Genomic DNA, 23125 nt, shown 5'->3' with positions numbered 1-23125 from the left:
TATCCTTTATCAAAGTCTAATGACAGTAAATGTTTTACACTAGCTGAGAACAGCAAGGCTAAATATCTAAAAAACATTAGAACAGAAAAGTACATAATATGCTTAGTCCTTTAGAAATACTTTTCTCTGACCTCATGCGAGGGAAAACAATGGCATATGAGATTTCTTCTTGTTTTATAAACAAAAGATAAAGGAAAAAGAAAAAAATAATAAGTTAAATATAAATATAGGCTACAACATTTAACATTGACGTTCAAGCTCAAGAGCATCTATGTGCTTTGCCTAATAAAGCATGTTGCACCATTTTTATTTTTTTATTATTTTTTTTTATTTAGTTTGACGGACATTGTACATTAATAAAAACATTCCTGTAAATGTACCAGAATTAGCCAAAGGCTATTTTTCATCCGTAGTCCCTGGACAAGATGTTACAAGTCACCCTAAAGAAAATGTGATTAAAAATACATAATAAAAATGTAATCATTACATTTTGAGAAAAAGCAAGCATTTTCTTGCTTTTCATGTCCTCTCTGCTTTCTCCTGTATGTTGCCAGCTCCACCGCCAGATCAGCCTGCAACTGTCGTCTTAACAGAACCTACAAAAAAGGAGATAGAGAGTGGCACAGCAACCTTCTCGTGTTCAGCCCGGCAGTTTTCGCCTAAAACATACTCGTTTAAGTGGTTTCTGGATGGTAAGGAGGTGAAAAATGCGATAGACACCTATGACACAAGTGAGAAGAATGCCTCAGTAACCTTGTATAGTGCCACAAGCATTTTTCAAATCAGTGCCGACAAATGGACGAACACAGACGTCAAAGTTAAGTGCGAGTTCGAGCACAAGATGGGAAAGCAAGTCAAAGAGGCCCAATATACAGGTATGTTTTCTCTTGAGGATTGTGAATGTTTCTATATTCATAAGATGTTTACCTCTCTCTAAATCTGTTGCATGTCTGATTTTTGTACATAGCTTCTATGCAAGACTGCAGCAATATTGCTGTTGATATAGTCCAAGTTACATCCCTGAAATGTCTAACATTTTACATTTGACAATGTAGCTACTTCATGTGTCCCTCTCTATTGTATTGCTGTTGGGTCAAGATTGATGATTTTCTTTGAGGAGGCTCATGTTTGAAGAGACATTTTAGAACAATCTATTAGTTTTGTCAAATCATTGATTGAACTTTTTTAATGAACCTGCTTTTATATTTTTGTGCATGACAAGCAGTTGTCCTTTATCAAAGTCTAATGACAGTAAATGTTTTACACTAGCTGAGAACAGCAAGGCTATAGATCTAAAAAACATTAGAACAGAAAAGTACATAATATGCTTAGTCCTTTAGAAATACTTTTCTCTGACCTCATGCGAGGGAAAACAATGGCATATGAGATTTCTTCTTGTTTTATAAACAAAAGATAAAGGAAAAAGAAAAGAATAATAAGTTAAATATGAATATAGGCTACAACATTTAACATTGACGTTCAAACTCAAGAGCATCTATGTGCTTTGCCTAATAAAGCATGTTGCACCATTTTTTTATTTATTTTTTTATTTAATTTGACAGGGACATTGTAGCCTACATTAATAAAAACATTCCTGTAAATGTACCAGAATTAGCCAAAGGCTATTTTTCATCCGTAGTCCCTGGACAAGATGTTACAAGTCACCCTAAAGAAAATGTGATTAAAAATACATAATAAAAATGTAATCATTAAATTTTGAGAAAAAGCAAGCATTTTCTTGCTTTTCATGTCCTCTCTGTTTTCTCCTGTATGTTGCCAGTTCCAGATCAGCCTGCAACTGTCGTCTTAACAGTACCTACAGAAAAGGAGTTAGAGAGTCGGACAGCAACCTTCTCGTGTTCAGCCCGGCAGTTTTCGCCTAAAACATACTCGTTTAAGTGGTTTCAGGATGATGAGGTGAAAAATGCGATAGACACCCGTGAAACAAGTGAGAAGAATGCCTCAGTAACCTTGTATAGTGCAACAAGCATTTTTCAAATCAGTGCCGACACATTGAAGAACAAAGACGTCAATATTAAGTGCGAGTTCGAGCACAAGATGGGAAAGCAAGTCAAAGAGGCCCAATATACAGGTATGTTTTCTCTTGAGGATTGTGAATGTTTCTTTATTCATACGATGTTTACCTCTCTCTAAATCTGTTGCATGTCTGATCTTTTGTCTGATTTTTGTACATAGCTTCTATGCAAGACTGCAGCAATATTGCTGTTGATATAGTCCAAGTTACATCCCTGAAATGTCTAACATTTTACATTTGACAATGTAGCTACTTCATGTGTCCCTCTCTATTGTATTGCTGTTGGGTCAAGATTGATGATTTTCTTTGAGGAGGCTCATGTTTGAAGATACATTTTGGAACAATCTTTTAGTTTTGTCAAATCACTGATCGAACTTTTTTAATGAACCTGCTTTTATATTTTTGTGCATGTCAAGCAGTTGTCCTTTATCAAAGTCTAATGACAGTAAATGTTTTACACTAGCTGAGAACAGCAAGGCTAAAGATCTAAAAAACATTAGAACAGAAAAGTACATAATATGCTTAGTCCTTTAGAAATACTTTTCTCTGACCTCATGCGAGGGAAAACAATGGCATATGAGATTTCTTCTTGTTTTATAAACAAAAGATAAAGGAAAAAGAAAAAAATAATAAGTTAAATATAAATATAGGCTACAACATTTAACATCGACGTTCAAGCTCAAGAGCATCTATGTGCTTTGCCTAATAAAGCATGTTGCACCATTTTTTTTTTTATTTTTTTTTTTTTTATTTAGTTTGACAGGGACATTGTACATTAATAAAAACATTCCTGTAAATGTACCAGAATTAGCCAAAGGCTATTTTTCATCCGTAGTCCCTGGACAAGATGTTACAAGTCACCCTAAAGAAAATGTGATTAAAAATACATAATAGAAAATTGAATCATTACATTTTGAGAAAAAGCAAGCATTTTCTTGCTTTTCATGTCCTCTCTGTTTTCTCCTGTATGTTGCCAGCTCCACAGCCTGCAACTGTCGTCTTAACAGAACCTACAAAAAAGGAGTTAGAGAGTGGGACAGCAACCTTCTTGTGTTCAGCCCGGCAGTTTTCGCCTAAAACATACTCGTTTAAGTGGTTTCTGGATGGTAAGGAGGTGAAAAATGCGATAGACACCTATGACACAAGTGAGAAGAATGCCTCAGTAACCTTGTATAGTGCCACAAGCATTTTTCAAATCAGTGCCGACAAATGGACGAACACAGACGTCAAAGTTAAGTGCGAGTTCGAGCACAAGATGGGAAAGCAAGTCAAAGAGGCCCAATATACAGGTATGTTTTCTCTTGAGGATTGTGAATGTTTCTATATTCATAAGATGTTTACCTCTCTCTAAATCTGTTGCATGTCTGATTTTTGTACATAGCTTCTATGCAAGACTGCAGCAATATTGCTGTTGATATAGTCCAAGTTACATCCCTGAAATGTCTAACATTTTACATTTGACAATGTAGCTACTTCATGTGTCCCTCTCTATTGTATTGCTGTTGGGTCAAGATTGATGATTTTCTTTGAGGAGGCTCATGTTTGAAGAGACATTTTAGAACAATCTTTTAGTTTTGTCAAATCACTGATTGAACTTTTTTAATGAACCTGCTTTTATATTTTTGTGCATGTCAAGCAGTTGTCCTTTATCAAAGTCTAATGACAGTAAATGTTTTACACTAGCTGAGAACAGCAAGGCTAAAGATCTAAAAAACATTAGAACAGAAAAGTACATAATATGCTTAGTCCTTTAGAAATACTTTTCTCTGACCTCATGCCAGGGAAAACAATGGCATATGAGATTTCTTCTTGTTTTATAAACAAAAGATAAAGGAAAAAGAAAAGAATAATAAGTTAAATATAAATATAGGCTACAACATTTAACATTGATGTTCGAGCTCAAGAGCATCTGTGTGCTTTGCCTAATAAAGCATGTTGCACCATTTTTTTTTATTTTTTTTTATTTAGTTTGACAGGGACATTGTACATTAATAAAAACATCCTGTAAATGTACCAGAATTAGCCAAAGGCTATTTTTCAGCCGTAGTCCCTGGACAAGATGTTACAAGTCACCCTAAAGAAAATGTGATTAAAAATACATAATAAAAATGTAATCATTACATTTTGAGAAAAAGCAAGCATTTTCTTGCTTTTCATGTCCTCTCTGTTTTCTCCTGTATGTTGCCAGTTCCAGATCAGCCTGCAACTGTCGTCTTAACAGTACCTACAGAAAAGGAGTTAGAGAGTCGGACAGCAACCTTCTCGTGTTCAGCCCGGCAGTTTTCGCCTAAAACATACTCATTTAAGTGGTTTCAGGATGATGAGGTGAAAAATGCAATAGACACCCGTGAAACAAGTGAGAAGAATGCCTCAGTAACCTTGTATAGTGCAACAAGCATTTTTCAAATCAGTGCCGACACATTGAAGAACAAAGACGTCAATATTAAGTGCGAGTTCGAGCACAAGATGGGAAACCAAGTCAAAGAGGCCCAATATACAGGTATGTTTTCTCTTGAGGATTGTAATTGTTTTTTTATTCATAAGATGTTTACCTCTCTCTAAATCTGTTGCATGTCTGATTTTTGTACATAGATTCTATGCAAGACTGCAGCAATATTGCTGTTGATATAGTCCAAGTTACATCCCTGAAATGTCTAACATTTTACATTTGACAATGTAGCTACTTCATGTGTCCCTCTCTATTGTATTGCTGTTGGGTCAAGATTGATGATTTTCTTTGAGGAGGCTCATGTTTGAAGAGACATTTTAGAACAATCTTTTAGTTTTGTCAAATCACTGATTGAACTTTTTTAATGAACCTGCTTTTATATTTTTGTGCATGTCAAGCAGTTATCCTTTATCAAAGTCTAATGACAGTAAATGTTTTACACTAGCTGAGAACAGCAAGGCTAAATATCTAAAAAACATTAGAACAGAAAAGTACATAATATGCTTAGTCCTTTAGAAATACTTTTCTCTGACCTCATGCGAGGGAAAACAATGGCATATGAGATTTCTTCTTGTTTTATAAACAAAAGATAAAGGAAAAAGAAAAAAATAATAAGTTAAATATAAATATAGGCTACAACATTTAACATTGACGTTCAAGCTCAAGAGCATCTATGTGCTTTGCCTAATAAAGCATGTTGCACCATTTTTATTTATTTTTTTTATTTTTTTATTTAGTTTGACGGACATTGTACATTAATAAAAACATTCCTGTAAATGTACCAGAATTAGCCAAAGGCTATTTTTCATCCGTAGTCCCTGGACAAGATGTTACAAGTCACCCTAAAGAAAATGTGATTAAAAATACATAATAAAAATGTAATCATTACATTTTGAGAAAAAGCAAGCATTTTCTTGCTTTTCATGTCCTCTCTGTTTTCTCCTGTATGTTGCCAGCTCCACCGCCAGATCAGCCTGCAACTGTCGTCTTAACAGAACCTACAAAAAAGGAGATAGAGAGTGGGACAGCAACCTTCTCGTGTTCAGCCCGGCAGTTTTCGCCTAAAACATACTCGTTTAAGTGGTTTCTGGATGGTAAGGAGGTGAAAAATGCGATAGACACCTATGACACAAGTGAGAAGAATGCCTCAGTAACCTTGTATAGTGCCACAAGCATTTTTCAAATCAGTGCCGACAAATGGACGAACACAGACGTCAAAGTTAAGTGCGAGTTCGAGCACAAGATGGGAAAGCAAGTCAAAGAGGCCCAATATACAGGTATGTTTTCTCTTGAGGATTGTGAATGTTTCTATATTCATAAGATGTTTACCTCTCTCTAAATCTGTTGCATGTCTGATTTTTGTACATAGCTTCTATGCAAGACTGCAGCAATATTGCTGTTGATATAGTCCAAGTTACATCCCTGAAATGTCTAACATTTTACATTTGACAATGTAGCTACTTCATGTGTCCCTCTCTATTGTATTGCTGTTGGGTCAAGATTGATGATTTTCTTTGAGGAGGCTCATGTTTGAAGAGACATTTTAGAACAATCTTTTAGTTTTGTCAAATCATTGATTGAACTTTTTTAATGAACCTGCTTTTATATTTTTGTGCATGACAAGCAGTTGTCCTTTATCAAAGTCTAATGACAGTAAATGTTTTACACTAGCTGAGAACAGCAAGGCTATAGATCTAAAAAACATTAGAACAGAAAAGTACATAATATGCTTAGTCCTTTAGAAATACTTTTCTCTGACCTCATGCGAGGGAAAACAATGGCATATGAGATTTCTTCTTGTTTTATAAACAAAAGATAAAGGAAAAAGAAAAGAATAATAAGTTAAATATGAATATAGGCTACAACATTTAACATTGACGTTCAAACTCAAGAGCATCTATGTGCTTTGCCTAATAAAGCATGTTGCACCATTTTTTTATTTATTTTTTTATTTAATTTGACAGGGACATTGTAGCCTACATTAATAAAAACATTCCTGTAAATGTACCAGAATTAGCCAAAGGCTATTTTTCATCCGTAGTCCCTGGACAAGATGTTACAAGTCACCCTAAAGAAAATGTGATTAAAAATACATAATAAAAATGTAATCATTAAATTTTGAGAAAAAGCAAGCATTTTCTTGCTTTTCATGTCCTCTCTGTTTTCTCCTGTATGTTGCCAGTTCCAGATCAGCCTGCAACTGTCGTCTTAACAGTACCTACAGAAAAGGAGTTAGAGAGTCGGACAGCAACCTTCTCGTGTTCAGCCCGGCAGTTTTCGCCTAAAACATACTCGTTTAAGTGGTTTCAGGATGATGAGGTGAAAAATGCGATAGACACCCGTGAAACAAGTGAGAAGAATGCCTCAGTAACCTTGTATAGTGCAACAAGCATTTTTCAAATCAGTGCCGACACATTGAAGAACAAAGACGTCAATATTAAGTGCGAGTTCGAGCACAAGATGGGAAAGCAAGTCAAAGAGGCCCAATATACAGGTATGTTTTCTCTTGAGGATTGTGAATGTTTCTTTATTCATACGATGTTTACCTCTCTCTAAATCTGTTGCATGTCTGATCTTTTGTCTGATTTTTGTACATAGCTTCTATGCAAGACTGCAGCAATATTGCTGTTGATATAGTCCAAGTTACATCCCTGAAATGTCTAACATTTTACATTTGACAATGTAGCTACTTCATGTGTCCCTCTCTATTGTATTGCTGTTGGGTCAAGATTGATGATTTTCTTTGAGGAGGCTCATGTTTGAAGATACATTTTAGAACAATCTTTTAGTTTTGTCAAATCACTGATCGAACTTTTTTAATGAACCTGCTTTTATATTTTTGTGCATGTCAAGCAGTTGTCCTTTATCAAAGTCTAATGACAGTAAATGTTTTACACTAGCTGAGAACAGCAAGGCTAAAGATCTAAAAAACATTAGAACAGAAAAGTACATAATATGCTTAGTCCTTTAGAAATACTTTTCTCTGACCTCATGCGAGGGAAAACAATGGCATATGAGATTTCTTCTTGTTTTATAAACAAAAGATAAAGGAAAAAGAAACAAAATAATAAGTTAAATATAAATATAGGCTACAACATTTAACATTGACGTTCAAGCTCAAGAGCATCTATGTGCTTTGCCTAATAAAGCATGTTGCACCATTTTTTATTTTTTTATTTATTTACTTTGACAGGGACATTGTACATTAATAAAAACATTCCTGTAAATGTACCAGAATTAGCCAAAGGCTATTTTTCATCCGTAGTCCCTGGACAAGATGTTACAAGTCACCCTAAAGAAAATGTGATTAAAAATACATAATAGAAAATTGAATCATTACATTTTGAGAAAAAGCAAGCATTTTCTTACTTTTCATGTCCTCTCTGTTTTCTCCTGTATGTTGCCAGCTCCACAGCCTGCAACTGTCGTCTTAACAGAACCTACAAAAAAGGAGTTAGAGAGTGGGACAGCAACCTTCTTGTGTTCAGCCCGGCAGTTTTCGCCTAAAACATACTCGTTTAAGTGGTTTCTGGATGATAAGGAGGTGAAAAATGCGATAGACACCTATGACACAAGTGAGAAGAATGCCTCAGTAACCTTGTATAGTGCCACAAGCATTTTTCAAATCAGTGCCGACAAATGGACGAACACAGACGTCAAAGTTAAGTGCGAGTTCGAGCACAAGATGGGAAAGCAAGTCAAAGAGGCCCAATATACAGGTATGTTTTCTCTTGAGGATTGTGAATGTTTCTATATTCATAAGATGTTTACCTCTCTCTAAATCTGTTGCATGTCTGATTTTTGTACATAGCTTCTATGCAAGACTGCAGCAATATTGCTGTTGATATAGTCCAAGTTACATCCCTGAAATGTCTAACATTTTACATTTGACAATGTAGCTACTTCATGTGTCCCTCTCTATTGTATTGCTGTTGGGTCAAGATTGATGATTTTCTTTGAGGAGGCTCATGTTTGAAGAGACATTTTAGAACAATCTTTTAGTTTTGTCAAATCACTGATTGAACTTTTTTAATGAACCTGCTTTTATATTTTTGTGCATGTCAAGCAGTTGTCCTTTATCAAAGTCTAATGACAGTAAATGTTTTACACTAGCTGAGAACAGCAAGGCTAAAGATCTAAAAAACATTAGAACAGAAAAGTACATAATATGCTTAGTCCTTTAGAAATACTTTTTCTCTGACCTCATGCCAGGAAATACAATGGCATATGAGATTTCTTCTTGTTTTATAAACAAAAGATAAAGGGAAAAGAAAAGAATAATAAGTTAAATATGAATATAGGCTACAACATTTAACATTGACGTTCAAACTCAAGAGCATCTATGTGCTTTGCCTAATAAAGCATGTTGCACCATTTAAAAAAAAAATTTTTTTAATTTAATTTGACAGGGACATTGTACATTAATAAAAACATTACTGTAAATGTACCAGAATTAGCCAAAGGCTATTTTTCATCCGTAGTCCCTGGACAAGATGTTACAAGTCACCCTAAAGAAAATGTGATTAAAAATATATAATAAAATTTTAATCATTACATTTTGAGAAAAAGCAAGCATTTTCTTGCTTTTCATGTCCTCTCTGCTTTATCCTGTATGTTGCCAGTTCCAGATCAGCCTGCAACTGTCATCTTAACAGTACCTACAGAAAAGGAGTTAGAGAGTCGGACAGCAACCTTCTCGTGTTCAGCCCGGCAGTTTTCGCCTAAAACATACTCGTTTAAGTGGTTTCAGGATGATGAGGTGAAAAATGCGATAGACACCCGTGAAACAAGTGAGAAGAATGCCTCAGTAACCTTGTATAGTGCCACAAGCATTTTTCAAATCAGTGCCGACACATTGAAGAACAAAGACGTCAATATTAAGTGCGAGTTCGAGCACAAGATGGGAAAGCAAGTCAAAGAGGCCCAATATACAGGTATGTTTTCTCTTGAGGATTGTGAATGTTTCTTTATTCATAAGATGTTTACCTCTCTCTAAATCTGTTGCATGTCTGATTTTTGTACATAGATTCTATGCAAGACTGCAGCGATATTGCTGTTGATATAGTCCAAGTTACATCCCTGAAATGTCTAACATTTTACATTTGACAATGTAGCTACTTCATGTGTCCCTCTCTATTGTATTGCTGTTGGGTCAAGATTGATGATTTTCTTTGAGGAGGCTCATGTTTGAAGAGACATTTTAGAACAATCTTTTAGTTTTGTCAAATCACTGATCGAACTTTTTTAATGAACCTGCTTTTATATTTTTGTGCATGTCAAGCAGTTGTCCTTTATCAAAGTCTAATGACAGTAAATGTTTTACACTAGCTGAGAACAGCAAGGCTAAAGATCTAAAAAACATTAGAACAGAAAAGTACATAATATGCTTAGTCCTTTAGAAATACTTTTTCTCTGACCTCATGCCAGGGAAAACAATGGCATATGAGATTTCTTCTTGTTTTATAAACAAAAGATAAAGGAAAAAGAAACAAAATAATAAGTTAAATATAAATATAGGCTACAACATTTAACATTGACGTTCAAGCTCAAGAGCATCTATGTGCTTTGCCTAATAAAGCATGTTGCACCATTTTTTTTATTTATTTTTTATTTAATTTGACAGGGACATTGTACATTAATAAAAACATTCCTGTAAATGTACCAGAATTAGCCAAAGGCTATTTTTCATCCGTAGTCCCTGGACAAGATGTTACAAGTCACCCTAAAGAAAATGTGATTAAAAATACATAATAGAAAATTGAATCATTACATTTTGAGAAAAAGCAAGCATTTTCTTGCTTTTCATGTCCTCTCTGCTTTCTCCTGTATGTTGCCAGCTCCACAGCCTGCAACTGTCGTCTTAACAGAACCTACAAAAAAGGAGTTAGAGAGTGGGACAGCAACCTTCTTGTGTTCAGCCCGGCAGTTTTCGCCTAAAACATACTCGTTTAAGTGGTTTCTGGATGGTAAGGAGGTGAAAAATGCGATAGACACCTATGACACAAGTGAGAAGAATGCCTCAGTAACCTTGTATAGTGCAACAAGCATTTTTCAAATCAGTGCCGACACATTGAAGAACACAGACGTCAAAATTAAGTGCGAGTTCGAGCACGAGGCTGGAAATGAAGTCAGAGAGGCCCAATATACAGGTATGTTTTCTCTTGAGGATTGTGAATGTTTCTTTATTCAAGATGTTTACCTCTCTCTAAATCTGTTGCATGTCTGAGCTTCTATGCAAGACTGCAGTGATATTGCTGTTGATATAGTCCCACCAGGTAAATTACATCTCTGTATTGCTGTTGGGTCAAGATTATGATGATTTTCTTTGAGGAGGCTCATGTTTGAAGAGACATTTTAGAACAATCTTTTAGCTTTGTCAAATCATTGGTTGAATTATTGAATGCCAATGAACCTGCATGCTGTTGTGATGAACTAACTTCTATTTCAAATTCACACAAATATACATTATTTTAAACTGATACCAATTCACAGATATAGACAAATCCCAAGGAACACATGAAGTCATTATTTTCTTTCTTACTCCCTTGTAGCTAAATTCACACTGACGCTAAAGCCACCAGTTGAGAGAGAACTATTTGTCCATGATAAAGTTGTCTTGGAAGCTGTTGTTTCTGGAGATGTACAAAAGAAAGTGCAAGAAGCTTCACTGTCATGCACAGTGAAGAATGAACCTGTACCTATCAAGAATATCAAACCAGGAAATGTCTTTACTGACACTTCACTGTTTATGAAAATCCACAATGTCACCATTGATAAAGAAACATGGTTTGATGGAGAAATAGTCACCTGCACCATCCGTGACACAATTAATAACAGAGAAATCAAGCAGGAGATTCATTTTGATAAAGGAGGTAAGTCAATGTTACTTCCAAATAATTGATTTTGTGGCTGTATGTGCATTTACAGGTGCAATTATAATTTTATGAAAATGGAATATAACAATTTTCTGGCAAAAACTACAAGCCCATTTGAAATGCTTTCACTGTCAAAAAGCTTAGACTGTCTTGATACAGTATTGTTATTCATTATTGTTTGATTCTTCTGTTTGTTTAATGAACCTTTATCACTTCCTTTAACTCAGATGGACAGATACCCACTGTTACCATTTACAGACCTGATCTTTACAACAACAGTGTCTCTCTGGTGTGTGAGGTCACAAGCCATAAACTTGGTGATGTCTATATCATGTGGCAAGTGAACAGAAATCCTTACATAGGGGCCATAAACAGTTCTCCCAACTGTAAAATGGACACCAAATCTGTTCTCAGCATCCTAACAGTGTCACAAAAAGAGTATGAAGATCCCAAAACCACCATCACCTGCGCAGTCAAACACGCCAACATGAAGAATACAAGTGCTCCATTACAAGTGACAACAAGCAAAAGTAAACAGCCAGAATGTCCAGTTTGTATAAAAGATTATCAATGTTAACTTGTATCTGTTCGTTTGTTCATTTTCCAGTGCTTATGCTCCCTGTTACAATTCACAGATATATACCTAAATCCAAATTTACACATGAAGTTATATACTTTCTTACTCCCTTGTAGCTAAATTCACACTGACGCTGAAGCCACCAATTGAGAGAGAACTATTTATTCATGATAAAGTTGTCTTGGAAGCTGTTGTTTCTGGAGATGTACACGAGACAGTGCAAGAAGCTTCAGTGTCATGCACCGTGAAGAATGGACCTGTATCTAGTGAGAATATCAAACCAGGAAAGGACTTTACTGACACTTCACTGTTTATGAAAATCCACAATGTCACCATTGATAAAGAAACATGGTTTGATGGAGAAATAGTCACCTGCACCATCCGTGACACAATTAATAACAGAGAAATCAAGCAGAAGATCTATTTTGATAAAGGAGGTAAGTCAATGTTACTTCCAAATAATTGATTTTGTGGCTGTATGTGCATTTACAGGTGCAATTATAATTTTATGAAAATGGAATATAACAATTTTTCTGGCAAAAACTGCAAGCCCATTTGAAATGCTTTCGCTGTCAAAAAGCGTAGACTGTCTTGATACAGTATTGTTATTCATTATTGTTTGATTCTTCTGTTTGTTTAATGAACCTTTATCACTTCCTTTAACTCAGATGGACAGAAACCCAATGTTACCATTCACAGACCTGATCTTTACAACGACAGTGTCTCTCTGGTGTGTGAGGTCACAAGCCATAAACTTGGTGATGTCTATATCATGTGGCAAGTGAACGGAAATCCTTACATAGAGGGCATAACCAGTTCTCCCAACTGTAAAATGGACACCAAATCTGTTCTCAGCATCCTAACAGTGTCACAAAAAGAGTATGAAGATCCCAAAACCACCATCACCTGCGCAGTCAAACACGCCAACATGAAGAATACAAGTGCTCCATTACAAGTGACAACAAGCAAAAGTAAACAGCCAGAATGTCCAGTTTGTATAAAAGATTATCAATGTTAACTTGTATCTGTTCGTTTGTTCATTTTCCAGTGCTTATGCTCCCTGTTGCTCACTTGTCAGATTATCTGTCTTTGATGTTTTTGTTCATTGGTCATTGTTCTGCTTTTTTACTTTACTGCATGTGTCAGACTTCAAAGCCAAGTTTCACTCAAAACTATGCTTAATTTGTTATTGCATGAAAATAAATATGAATGGAAACATAGTCATCATAATATCATAGTGTGATAAAAACAATAGAAATTATTCTGACCTGTGTGAGTTTAATGTGTTTGTTAAAATTGCGCATTTATGTTTTGTCCTGCTTACTGTACCGTCTTTTCATGTCATCTATAACAGTTATGTTTATAATGTTCTATGTTTCAAATCAAAAATATTTCATTTTGGTTTGACATTTATGTTGTTTTACAATTTTAAGCAATAAATCTTTGTGTTTGCATGATTTAGTCCAGCTCTCATATGGTTCTTACAATCAGAAACTTTGCATACTTTACATTCTGGTCCTGTTTCATCAGTATTTAGATAAATTAGAATATTATTGTGACTCTGCACACAGTAAAGCCACTTATGGTGACCACCAAAGTCACCATATTGACATTTACAATCAATAAGGCATGCAAATGTTTTGTTGAAAGGATGTAGTGTGTACTTATATGTCAGTATTAGTTAATGTCTGAGATACTTGGGGGAAAAAAAGGAATATGCTTGAGCATATTTTTATAAAGTGTATGGTAAAATGCAGAAACAATGAGTAAGAGAGAGGACAATGTTATATGTTTGTCACTTCTGTGTACATTTAGCAGTGTGTGCAAATGAATGTACACGCAGGCATTACATGTTGTCGCCATGTTCTTAATAATACACTAACTAGAAACCTTAGACACATTGGACTTTAAATTCAGGATGTGTGATTTATGTTTGGGTATATGTACTAGACAATGTGCTTATCCTGTTCATATGCCCCATGTACATGTGTTTTCTTTTCCAGGGGAGCCGCCTGAGCCAGAGAAGGGCTTTGCTCTGAACTGTAATAAATATGTTCTGGAGGAGGATGAGTTCAGAAGTCTCTGGTCCACTGCCACTTCATTCATCTTCCTATTCCTCTTTTCTCTGACATACAGCGCTGTACTTAGTCTCTTCAAGGTAACCCAAACATTACTAAATTGACTACAGATCATTTTAAATAAGATGATAAATAAAATAGTTACAGTTTGTGGCAAGCAAGACGAGGCCGAGGGCCGTGAGAGTGGCATGAGGCCGGTAGCGTGATTACTGATGAGGGTTTCGCGGCACCAGTATAACGAGGTTCGTTGTTATGGGAAGAAGGAGGAGGGAATCAGCGAACATTAAACCACTTTAATACAGTAAATGAAACCAAATACAAAACGAAAGTAAAAGACAGCAGCCCCTCACGGACGACTGCTGACAAGACACACGTTCAGGCCTGTCCTCTCTCGATCTCCAATGTCGTCGCTCACCCTTTATGCTTCCGCTCCTCCGTGAGAGATACAAGACCGGTGCGTCGCGCAGGTGTCGCTCATCAGTAATAACGCCAGCGGCCTCGTGCCGCTCGCTCACGGCCCTAGGCCTCGTAATGCTCGCCACACAGTTATTTACATATCGGCTTCACTTTGGATTGCATTATGTAAAATGGGTTTTTATTATTGATCTTATTGACTTTTTCCAGATGAAGCACTGATGACTTTTAAAAAGAACTTCCGAAGACCCCAAGTTTTCTTATTCTGATGTTGAATCTACATAATTTGCCTCTATTCACACATTTTTGAAGATATTGACAAATATGTACTCAGTTTAATGAAAGGTGTTTTTTAAAAGATCTTTACAAAAACTGATGAAATGCAAAATTTTGAGTCATGAACAATGTGTTTAAACAAGTTTCAGTTTTTAAATAACATTTCAAAGTGTTTAAATTCATTTTAACTTTTTTTTTTATGTCAGGCGGTACAAACAAAATATAGTTGTACCACCTGACATGGAAAGTGTACCAGCCTACCCATACATGAAATCAGCAGTCTTTACCAGTATTTGAGAGAGATCTACAAATCTTTTCACTCTGCTTCAAGGATAAGTTGAGGACATCTGGATGATGTATTATTATTACTGTTATTACCTTGTCAATTTATAATCAAAGAGCCATGTTTGCATGTTCCACACATTTGAGAATAAACAAATTGGTGGACAAAAGTTTTTCAATTCTCAACAGCTTTACAATAAAACTACTGATATTTATAAAATGTGTGTGTTTTTTTTTTTATACCTTTCACAAAGGTTTCAAAACTAAAATGATTCCATATTATTTAGTTTTTAATTTTGTATTATTAAGACACCATTTTAAATAATTTTCTTAGTTCGGACAGTTGCACCACTTAAAATATTGTGGGTTTAAGATAAAAACTAAACTAAAATAATAATATGTATTATTTAAATATACTAAAAATGAATTTAAACTAAATAAGTTTTATAGAATAAAGTGATATAGAATAAGTGTCATGCATTTATCAAATTATTTCAAAAGGAAATAATGCACTTGGACACAAAAATATGCACGTCAGGTCATTTACCCCTCTACATTTCAGAAGAACTGATTATCATAGATTAAAGCTAAACCAAACTGATTAACTGATTAAACTGCACACAATGACTATATATTCCTAGAAAAGCTTTAGTTTAAGGTACTATTGCAATGTAGATGTGTTTCTCTCAGTTTCAGTTGTTGTATTTGAATATTTTGTCTCTGGGGATTGAGAATCACCAAAGCAGACGGAGCAGATGCAAACATCTGAGCGCTCAAGGAAACATTTTAATAATAGCCAAACTATAATAAATGTATCTACACGCAATAACAACTAAGCTTGATGAGCTAAACAATTCAAAACAATTTACAATACCATAAAATGTATAAATGTATAAAAATGTATTTAATTGTAACAACATCCTCTTTATGTGTAGTCTACATTACAACTAATACTTAAGATTTACATTTTGTGGTCCATCCAATTTGCTTTGCTTTTATGCAAACGTGGTGGGCAAGTGTTTACTTTGACTAAGTTCTCTCTAATGAATTTCAGAAAGTCAGAATTAGATCTATTCGAGAGCGTCTATGTATTCAGGGTCTGTCTTTCTTCCTCTTTTTCCCCTCACACCTGCTGAAGTGAAACGTTCATGTTTATGACTAACAATTCTTGGAAATGTTAAAATGTTTACATTTCAAACCAAAGCCTGCAACAATTAAACATTATATATATTTTATCAGTCCTATACCATGGTTTATTTTACTTACATTGCTTAGTTTTTTGGGGGGTTTTTTTACAATTGCTAACAAGTGTTTAGTACTTTTTTCTAAATTCTTAACACAGCAACACCTGCATCACACAAACAGTCAAATAGTTAATTTTCTGTCCAAAACCACATTTTGTTACATTAAATACACATTAAATACCAACTCTGCATTTCAAAATAAAAAAAAAACTTTTCTATATACACTAACTCTATCAAAACAAGGCAAACTTAATTCAGTATCTAATAATTCTGTTTAAACACCATTTTCTATCCACCTGGGACATATAGTTAATAATAGCACTGAATATCAAATTACTAACAGTTGATGGCATTAAAAAAACTGCATTACTTGTCATGTTTCAGTTCTCTCAGCATACAGACAATATATAATCCACTGTTTTTTATAATTCACTTTTCTTATACTTTTCCTTATACTTTCAACCATTCTTGGTTGAGTGTTGAATGTGTGCATTTTGTTGGCAATATACTTTATAGAAGTGAATGAGTCATTACTTTATAGAATGTAATGTAAAGTAGGAAAAAATAGCTACACAAGTTACATAATTGCTCAGGGCACTGGTCAAATGGGTCCCCTATACGCAGAACTTCAGTTGAAATTGCCTTGCAGGGGTGGGGGTGTCGATGGTGCCCCCTTGGTAGTTTATGCCCTTTCACAGACCTTAACAGAAGATCCAACATACATGGTTTTTGGTTCTGCTTTTGTAAAAAACAAAACAAACAAAAAACATAAAGATGCAGAATATCACACATTCTTACTCCTCTCCCCTTCCTCTTCTCCTCCCTTGTCCTGAACTACTCCTGTCCTCCCTCAATATTCCTCTCCCTTGTCCAGATATTACAGTTTTTTTACAATCGTTATAGGACACATACACAGTTTTCAATACACTTTTTCGAAATCCTTAACACAGTTCTCATAACCAGCTTGACACAGCAGTTAATATCACATTCAAAATGCACTAAAGCTGACAGAACAATTCATTCAGGTCTCAAATCAACTCATTCTTCCAGAACATTAACAAAGGTTGACAACGAACAAACAAACTTCGTCACTCATAAAACAATGACCTAAGAAAATACAACGGGCAGCAGTACACTATGTTTTCTTTTGTAAAGTCTCTTTACGAAGCAAGAATGACACTCTCAGTCTCTGATGTTTATAATTCACTTATAAATTCGCCTGTAGAGTTTTGGTGATGTAGAGAGAAAAGAAGTGATGTAATTTGAAAGATGAATACTTTCATTGAATACCTACATTTTGTGCCAAAGCAATGACAAATGATCCACAGTTTAGCTCACATAGACTGATGTTTTGCTCATGTGAAAGGTATGAGAAGAGAAATGTGTCCAAGGGATTGTAAAAATAACAAAACAAAAAAATGTTTACTCCTCTCTCAATCCACATTGAACAAAACCTTTTATTACTGTGTGTGTGTATGTCCATGTAATGGAAATAATTGAGCTCTGTTTGAGTCGGTTTGAGTCTGCGTGTCAGGAACGGAAGTCCTAAAAAAAAATCGCTAAAAATGGGCTTCACTTGTCTCAATTGAGTTCCAATGAGATGGCTCTGTCCACTTCTTATACTGTCTATGCATATGATGGACACTTTACTATCCCATGATGCCACGGGGGAGGAGTTGTCGTTGTTATATTTAAAAATGGCGGAAAAGGCGGAAAGCGGAGACGTGTAAGTACTTTATAAAACAATTTTTGTTTCTTTGTGTCTAAATTATATTTTTTTAACATCATATAAGTAAATGATTGACTTGTTAAACGTTTAAATAATGTAAATTGAGGGTGTTCTTTTCCAGCCAATTCAGAAAAAATATAGTTGTATCATTATTATTACGGAATAGTCTTAGCTAATATAAATGCAGATGTATATTGATACTTCTGGTCGAGGTGCTCTGGAAATGTTGCAAATATAACAAAGTTATAAGAGACGCGGGATAACTGTTGCTCTCTTTCCATTCAACCGGAATATCTTTTATTAACAACTTCATTTCAACTTTATATCTGCATTCAAGAATTATTCCTGTTATCTTTTGTTGCTCTGTATTGAAACACAGGTAATATCCACAACTGGATATGGATAACATGAAGTCACACTCTCTTCAAAAGTACATTTCCACATAAATGTATCTTCACATATTTCCACATAAATGTATCTTCACATATTTCCACAACATTCACTTATCACAATTTTATCTTACCGTAAACATTTTTTCTCTAACCATATTCTCTGGTATCTATCATTAAACGAGTATTTCTGTATTCATTATACCTCTTTTGTAAGTGTTCACTTAACAGAATAAATCCCATTTGCAGTTAAGTTAAATTGTACTTACATTACATGAGTACAAACTTCAATATTAAACATATTTGTCTGATAACTTTTACACTTAATTCCTATGAATCGAAATAAAATGATAGTCTAATATTGCCACGTGCGTTTAATACTACCACGTGCGTTTCACCCAAAGCTACATCTGTAAACTGCTATTTATTTATCTGTAAACGTCATTTATTACCCGTAATGCATAGTCTTCCACACACAGTTACTTTACACATACACAGTAATAAACTCAGAAATATCCCTGAGCAGTTAGGAATAGATAAAATAAAACATTAGTGCGAGCGTCGGCCGCCATTTCCTCTCAACTTCACAACGTTATCATTGAACTTGACTATTTACACACTTAACATACCTTTAGCTTATTAAACACACATCACTGGGGATTCATATTAGCTTATAACCCCTTGCAAGTCATATAAAAGATGTACAACAACAAACCTGGAAGTGTTGCAAATATAACAAAGTTATAAGAGACACGGGACAACTGTTGCTCTCTTTCCATTCAACCGGAATATGAGCTTCTCTTCCTCTGCGCCTCGCTAAGGGTCCCAGAGGTAGACTGTGAGGAAATGGACTCTACATGGGTTTGTAAGGAAGGTTGGCCCAGTGACTCATAAGTGAATATTGGTTTAGGTCTTTTCTCTCTTACTGACCTCCTAACTTCTCCACGTGTCTCTCTTTCAGGCCAAGTCATAGTAGAGGGAGGACTCGGTCTTTCCACTTGTACTTGCTCCTCATGTCCATTTGTCTCATCTTCTTCAAGCTGAGATAGGTAAGTATCTTCAAGATGTTTACTTGTCTGTGTTTCTTCCACTACTTCCACTTCCCTGTCCCCTGCATTCAGTTCATCCTCTTCAGGCTGCGGTAGGTAAGTATCATCAGATGGTTCGCTTGTCTGTGATTCTTTTCCCACTACTCCTATTCCTCTATCCTCTGACTGTTGTTCTTCTACTTCGGGAAGGTGTACCTCTCGCCCCTTGGGTAAGTATGTGTCCATCGATACAGTTTTCCTCGTAGGTAATGTGCTTGAACAGTCTTTACGAATCATTGTCTGTTTCTTTGGAGTCTGATCAGGTGCTTTTGCAGGAGATAACTTTGACATTGGACTTTGCTCTCTCATTGAGATCACTGATCTGTTATGTCCAGCTTGATCACTTTCCATCCTGACTACAGGTGTTCTCAGCCAATAACCTCCTGTCCACTCATCCTCATCATCAGTGTCTGATATTCCATCCTTGTCAGCAGAGTTCACCCTCTGTTGAGGCTGATTTTGCCTCTGATGGGGGGTTCCAACAGAGTCAGCTGGCTGTACTGGGCTCTCAACTGGCAAGTCATTCACTAACAGCAGCAAGTTTCGGTGTATGGTTCTGTTCTTTGTATTTGAGTCTCCCTCAGGTGAATGACATACACCGGATTGTCTGAGATTTGCTCCTTCACCACATAGATCCTCTTCTCCCAGTATGAGCGTAGCTTACCAGGTCCACCTCGTTCACCCATGTTTCGAACCAGCACTCGATCTCCTGGTTTGAGGACCACGCCCCTCGCCTTTTGATCATAGTAGGACTTGTTCTTTGCACTTGATGACAGGCTGGATTTGTTTGCAATCCTGTATGCTTCCGTCATCCTTTTTGACCATTTCTCCACATACCCTTTGTGTGTCACTGATTCAGTGTTTTCCATTAATCCAAACAAAAGATCCACGGGCAGACGGGGATGTTGTCCATACAGTAGGCAATGAGGTGAGTATCCTGTCGACTCGTGGCGTGTGCAGTTATATGCATGTATCATTTGTGGTAAATGTTCTTTCCATCTCTCCTTTTCTCTGTCTGTCAGTGTCCGTATCATTTGTGGTGAATGTTCTTTCCATCTCTCCTTTTCTCTGTCTGTCTGTGTCCGTAACATTTGCAGCAGTGTACGGTTGAACCGTTCAGCAGGGTTACCCTGTGGGTGGTAAGGAGATGTTTGTGAATGTCCAACCCCTGACAGCCGTCCAAGAGTGTGAAACAGATTGTTCTCGAACTCACGTCCTTGATCATGGTGGAGACGGTTTGAATAACCCAGACGAGGTATGTAGTCGTTGTATATCCGTTCAGCTGCAGTTTGTCCTGATTTATTTTTGGTTGGGTAAGCCTGAGCAAATCTGGTAAAATGGTCTATTACTACCAGAATGTACTCATAGCCTCCTTTGCTTTTCTCCAGGTGTAGGTAGTCTATGCAAACCAAATCGAGAGGGGAAGCAGAAGTCAGACCACCCATTGGCGCAGGCACATGTGTGGTGGGTTTCTTTTGCTTTATACAACTGCATTTCCTGGTGACATACTCCTCTATACACCTTTTCATGTGTGGCCAATAGAAACGTTCTCTGGCAAGATGGAGCACACGTTCAGTGCCAACGTGTCCCAGGTTGTCATGGAGATGCTTTAGGGCAACTGACCAGTACTTGGTGGGTAGGACTAACTGTTTTCTCTCTGGTGTTTGGCGGTACAGGACTCCATTCTCCAATTGTAGTTGACTCCACTCATGAAGGAGCTCGCGAGTGAGCCCACTCACTGACCTTCTGACCTCGTCAGTAAGAACCTTATTTGCCTCTTTCAGTCTCATTATTTCCCCTATTCCAGGGTCCTCTCGTTGGGCTTTGGCCAGCTCTTCGTGGCTTATTTTGGGCAACTGTGAATGAGGCTGTGGTATCACATCAGCAGAGGAGGTGTAAAGTGCAGAGATCCATGCTACATCTTTCTTCTGGGCTGCTCTACCCCCTTCCCAAGTCACATGCAGGACATCCTGAGACAACTCCTCCGTGCATGTTGCCACATAGTTGTCAATATCGAGTGGGATGCGTGAAAGCGTGTCGGCGTCTATATTGCTTTTTCCAGGTCTGTATTTAATGTTAAAGTGGAACTCTGACAATTCTCCCACCCAGCGATGGCCAACTGCATTGTGTTTCGCAGTGCTCATGACATAAGTAAGCGGATTGTTATCAGTGTAAATGGTGAAATGTGGAGCATAGAAGAGATAGTCTCTAAATTTCTCACACACTGCCCACTTCAAAGCAAGGAACTCGAGTTTTTCACTGTGGAGTCGGTAGTTCCTTTCAGCAGGTGTCAGAGTTCGTGATCCATATCCGATGACTCGCATTTTCCCACACTGTCGCTGATAGAGGATTGCGCCGAGCCCTTTCTCCGATGCATCCGTGTGTAGGACAAATGGCTCCTCGAAGTTGGGGTATGCAAGGACTGGGGGGTTGATCAGCATACTGACAAGCCTTTCCAATGTGCTTTGGTGATCAGGCTTCCATATGATGGGTGTTTTGGATGGGAGTTGTGGACCCTTGGACTTGCAGTGATTTGGAAGGGGTTGGGGCATGGAGGACTTAACTTGGAGCAGCTCGTACAATGGCTTTGCTATTTTGGCGAAGTCCTGTATGTAGGAACGATAGTAACTCAGGAAGCCGAGAACCCGTCAGAGGTCACCAACTGTTTGGGGTGTTTTGGTTTTTAAAGCCATCACTGCCTTAAGGTCTTTGGGGTCAATTCGAACTCCCTCGGCCGACACCAAGCGTCCAACATAGCGAACCTCCTTCTGAAACATCTCGCACTTTTCTGCCCGTAGCTTCACCCCATGATGTTGGAGTGCTTGGAGGACCTTGCGAATCACCCCCACGTGGTCACTGAAGGATCTGGAGTAGCACAGTAGGTCATCCAGGTACGGGATGCAGTACTCATCTCTCATAGGGTCTAACATCTCCTCCATGCTCCTTTGAAACGCTGCAGGTGCATTAGAAAGTCCAAATGGGATCCTTACCCATTCGTAAAGGCCCCAGGGGGTGATGAAGGCTGTGAGATGACGTGACCCTTCTGCCATGAACCCCTGGTGGTAAGCTTTACCTTGGTCCAGTATACTAAACATGGAATATCCTCCCAGCGTGTCTATCAAATCCCGTATTCGTGGCAGCGGATGCCTGTCGGGTACGGTCTTTTGATTCAGAAGACGATAGTCTATGCGAAGACGAAGCATGCCGTCCTTCTTCCGTACACATACAACTGGTGCCGAATAGGCAGATTTAGATTTCACTATCCAACCCTTCACAAGAAGATCTTGGATGTACTCTTTCACTTCTTTAAACAATGGTTTGGGGATGGACGTGTATGCTCTTTGTACAGGGATATCGTCGTTGAGATTGATCACCATCTGCAGGTTTGGGATACAGCCAAGGTCGTTTCCGTCTCTTGCAAAGGCGTTTGACTCCTCGTGAAGCATCTTCCTAGCGGCCTCTTGTTGTTCTTCCTCCAGATGGTCGAGGTTTACAGGTGGGTCCCATAGAGCTGGATCTGAGTTGCTGACCTGAGTGGTGATGACCTGACTGACAGTCACTGCAGGCTGTGATTTGTCCAGGATATCTGCCTCCACAACATTTTCAACACGCTGCAGGATCCCTAGAGCTGTTTTACGTGGTATTGTGATGTCATGATTGGTTTTATTACCAATTGGAATGGTGACATA

At 37.1% G+C, this 23125-nt stretch overlaps 1 protein-coding gene and 1 long non-coding RNA gene across 2 annotated transcripts in view; both read left to right on the top strand.

Moving 5' to 3' along the window:
- LOC311092634 (uncharacterized protein) overlaps positions 1-15202 on the top strand; it is a 28042-nt gene extending 12840 nt beyond the window's left edge. Inside the window, exons 3-17 of the mRNA XM_084129508.1 lie at positions 555-875; positions 1781-2092; positions 3013-3324; positions 4224-4535; positions 5441-5761; positions 6667-6978; positions 7892-8203; positions 9107-9418; positions 10322-10633; positions 11036-11356; positions 11587-11889; positions 12053-12373; positions 12605-12907; positions 13940-14094; positions 14639-15202. Coding sequence (XP_083985634.1) covers positions 555-875; positions 1781-2092; positions 3013-3324; positions 4224-4535; positions 5441-5761; positions 6667-6978; positions 7892-8203; positions 9107-9418; positions 10322-10633; positions 11036-11356; positions 11587-11889; positions 12053-12373; positions 12605-12907; positions 13940-14094; positions 14639-14650 — 4241 coding nt within the window. The 3' untranslated portion in view covers positions 14651-15202. The remainder of the gene's footprint in view (positions 1-554; positions 876-1780; positions 2093-3012; positions 3325-4223; positions 4536-5440; positions 5762-6666; positions 6979-7891; positions 8204-9106; positions 9419-10321; positions 10634-11035; positions 11357-11586; positions 11890-12052; positions 12374-12604; positions 12908-13939; positions 14095-14638) is intronic.
- A 2602-nt stretch (positions 15203-17804) lies between these two features.
- LOC311098129 overlaps positions 17805-23125 on the top strand; it is a 38539-nt gene continuing 33218 nt past the window's right edge. The window contains exon 1 of the long non-coding RNA XR_014609378.1: positions 17805-17956. This is a non-coding gene — a long non-coding RNA (uncharacterized lncRNA). The remainder of the gene's footprint in view (positions 17957-23125) is intronic.

This window comes from Abramis brama (assembly GCF_963993115.1).
Source record: "Abramis brama genome assembly, chromosome: 1".
Taxonomy (NCBI): Eukaryota; Metazoa; Chordata; class Actinopteri; order Cypriniformes; family Leuciscidae; genus Abramis; species Abramis brama.
The sequence above is the reverse complement of the archived record's forward strand: the minus strand, read 5'-3'. Positions and strand labels throughout refer to the sequence as shown.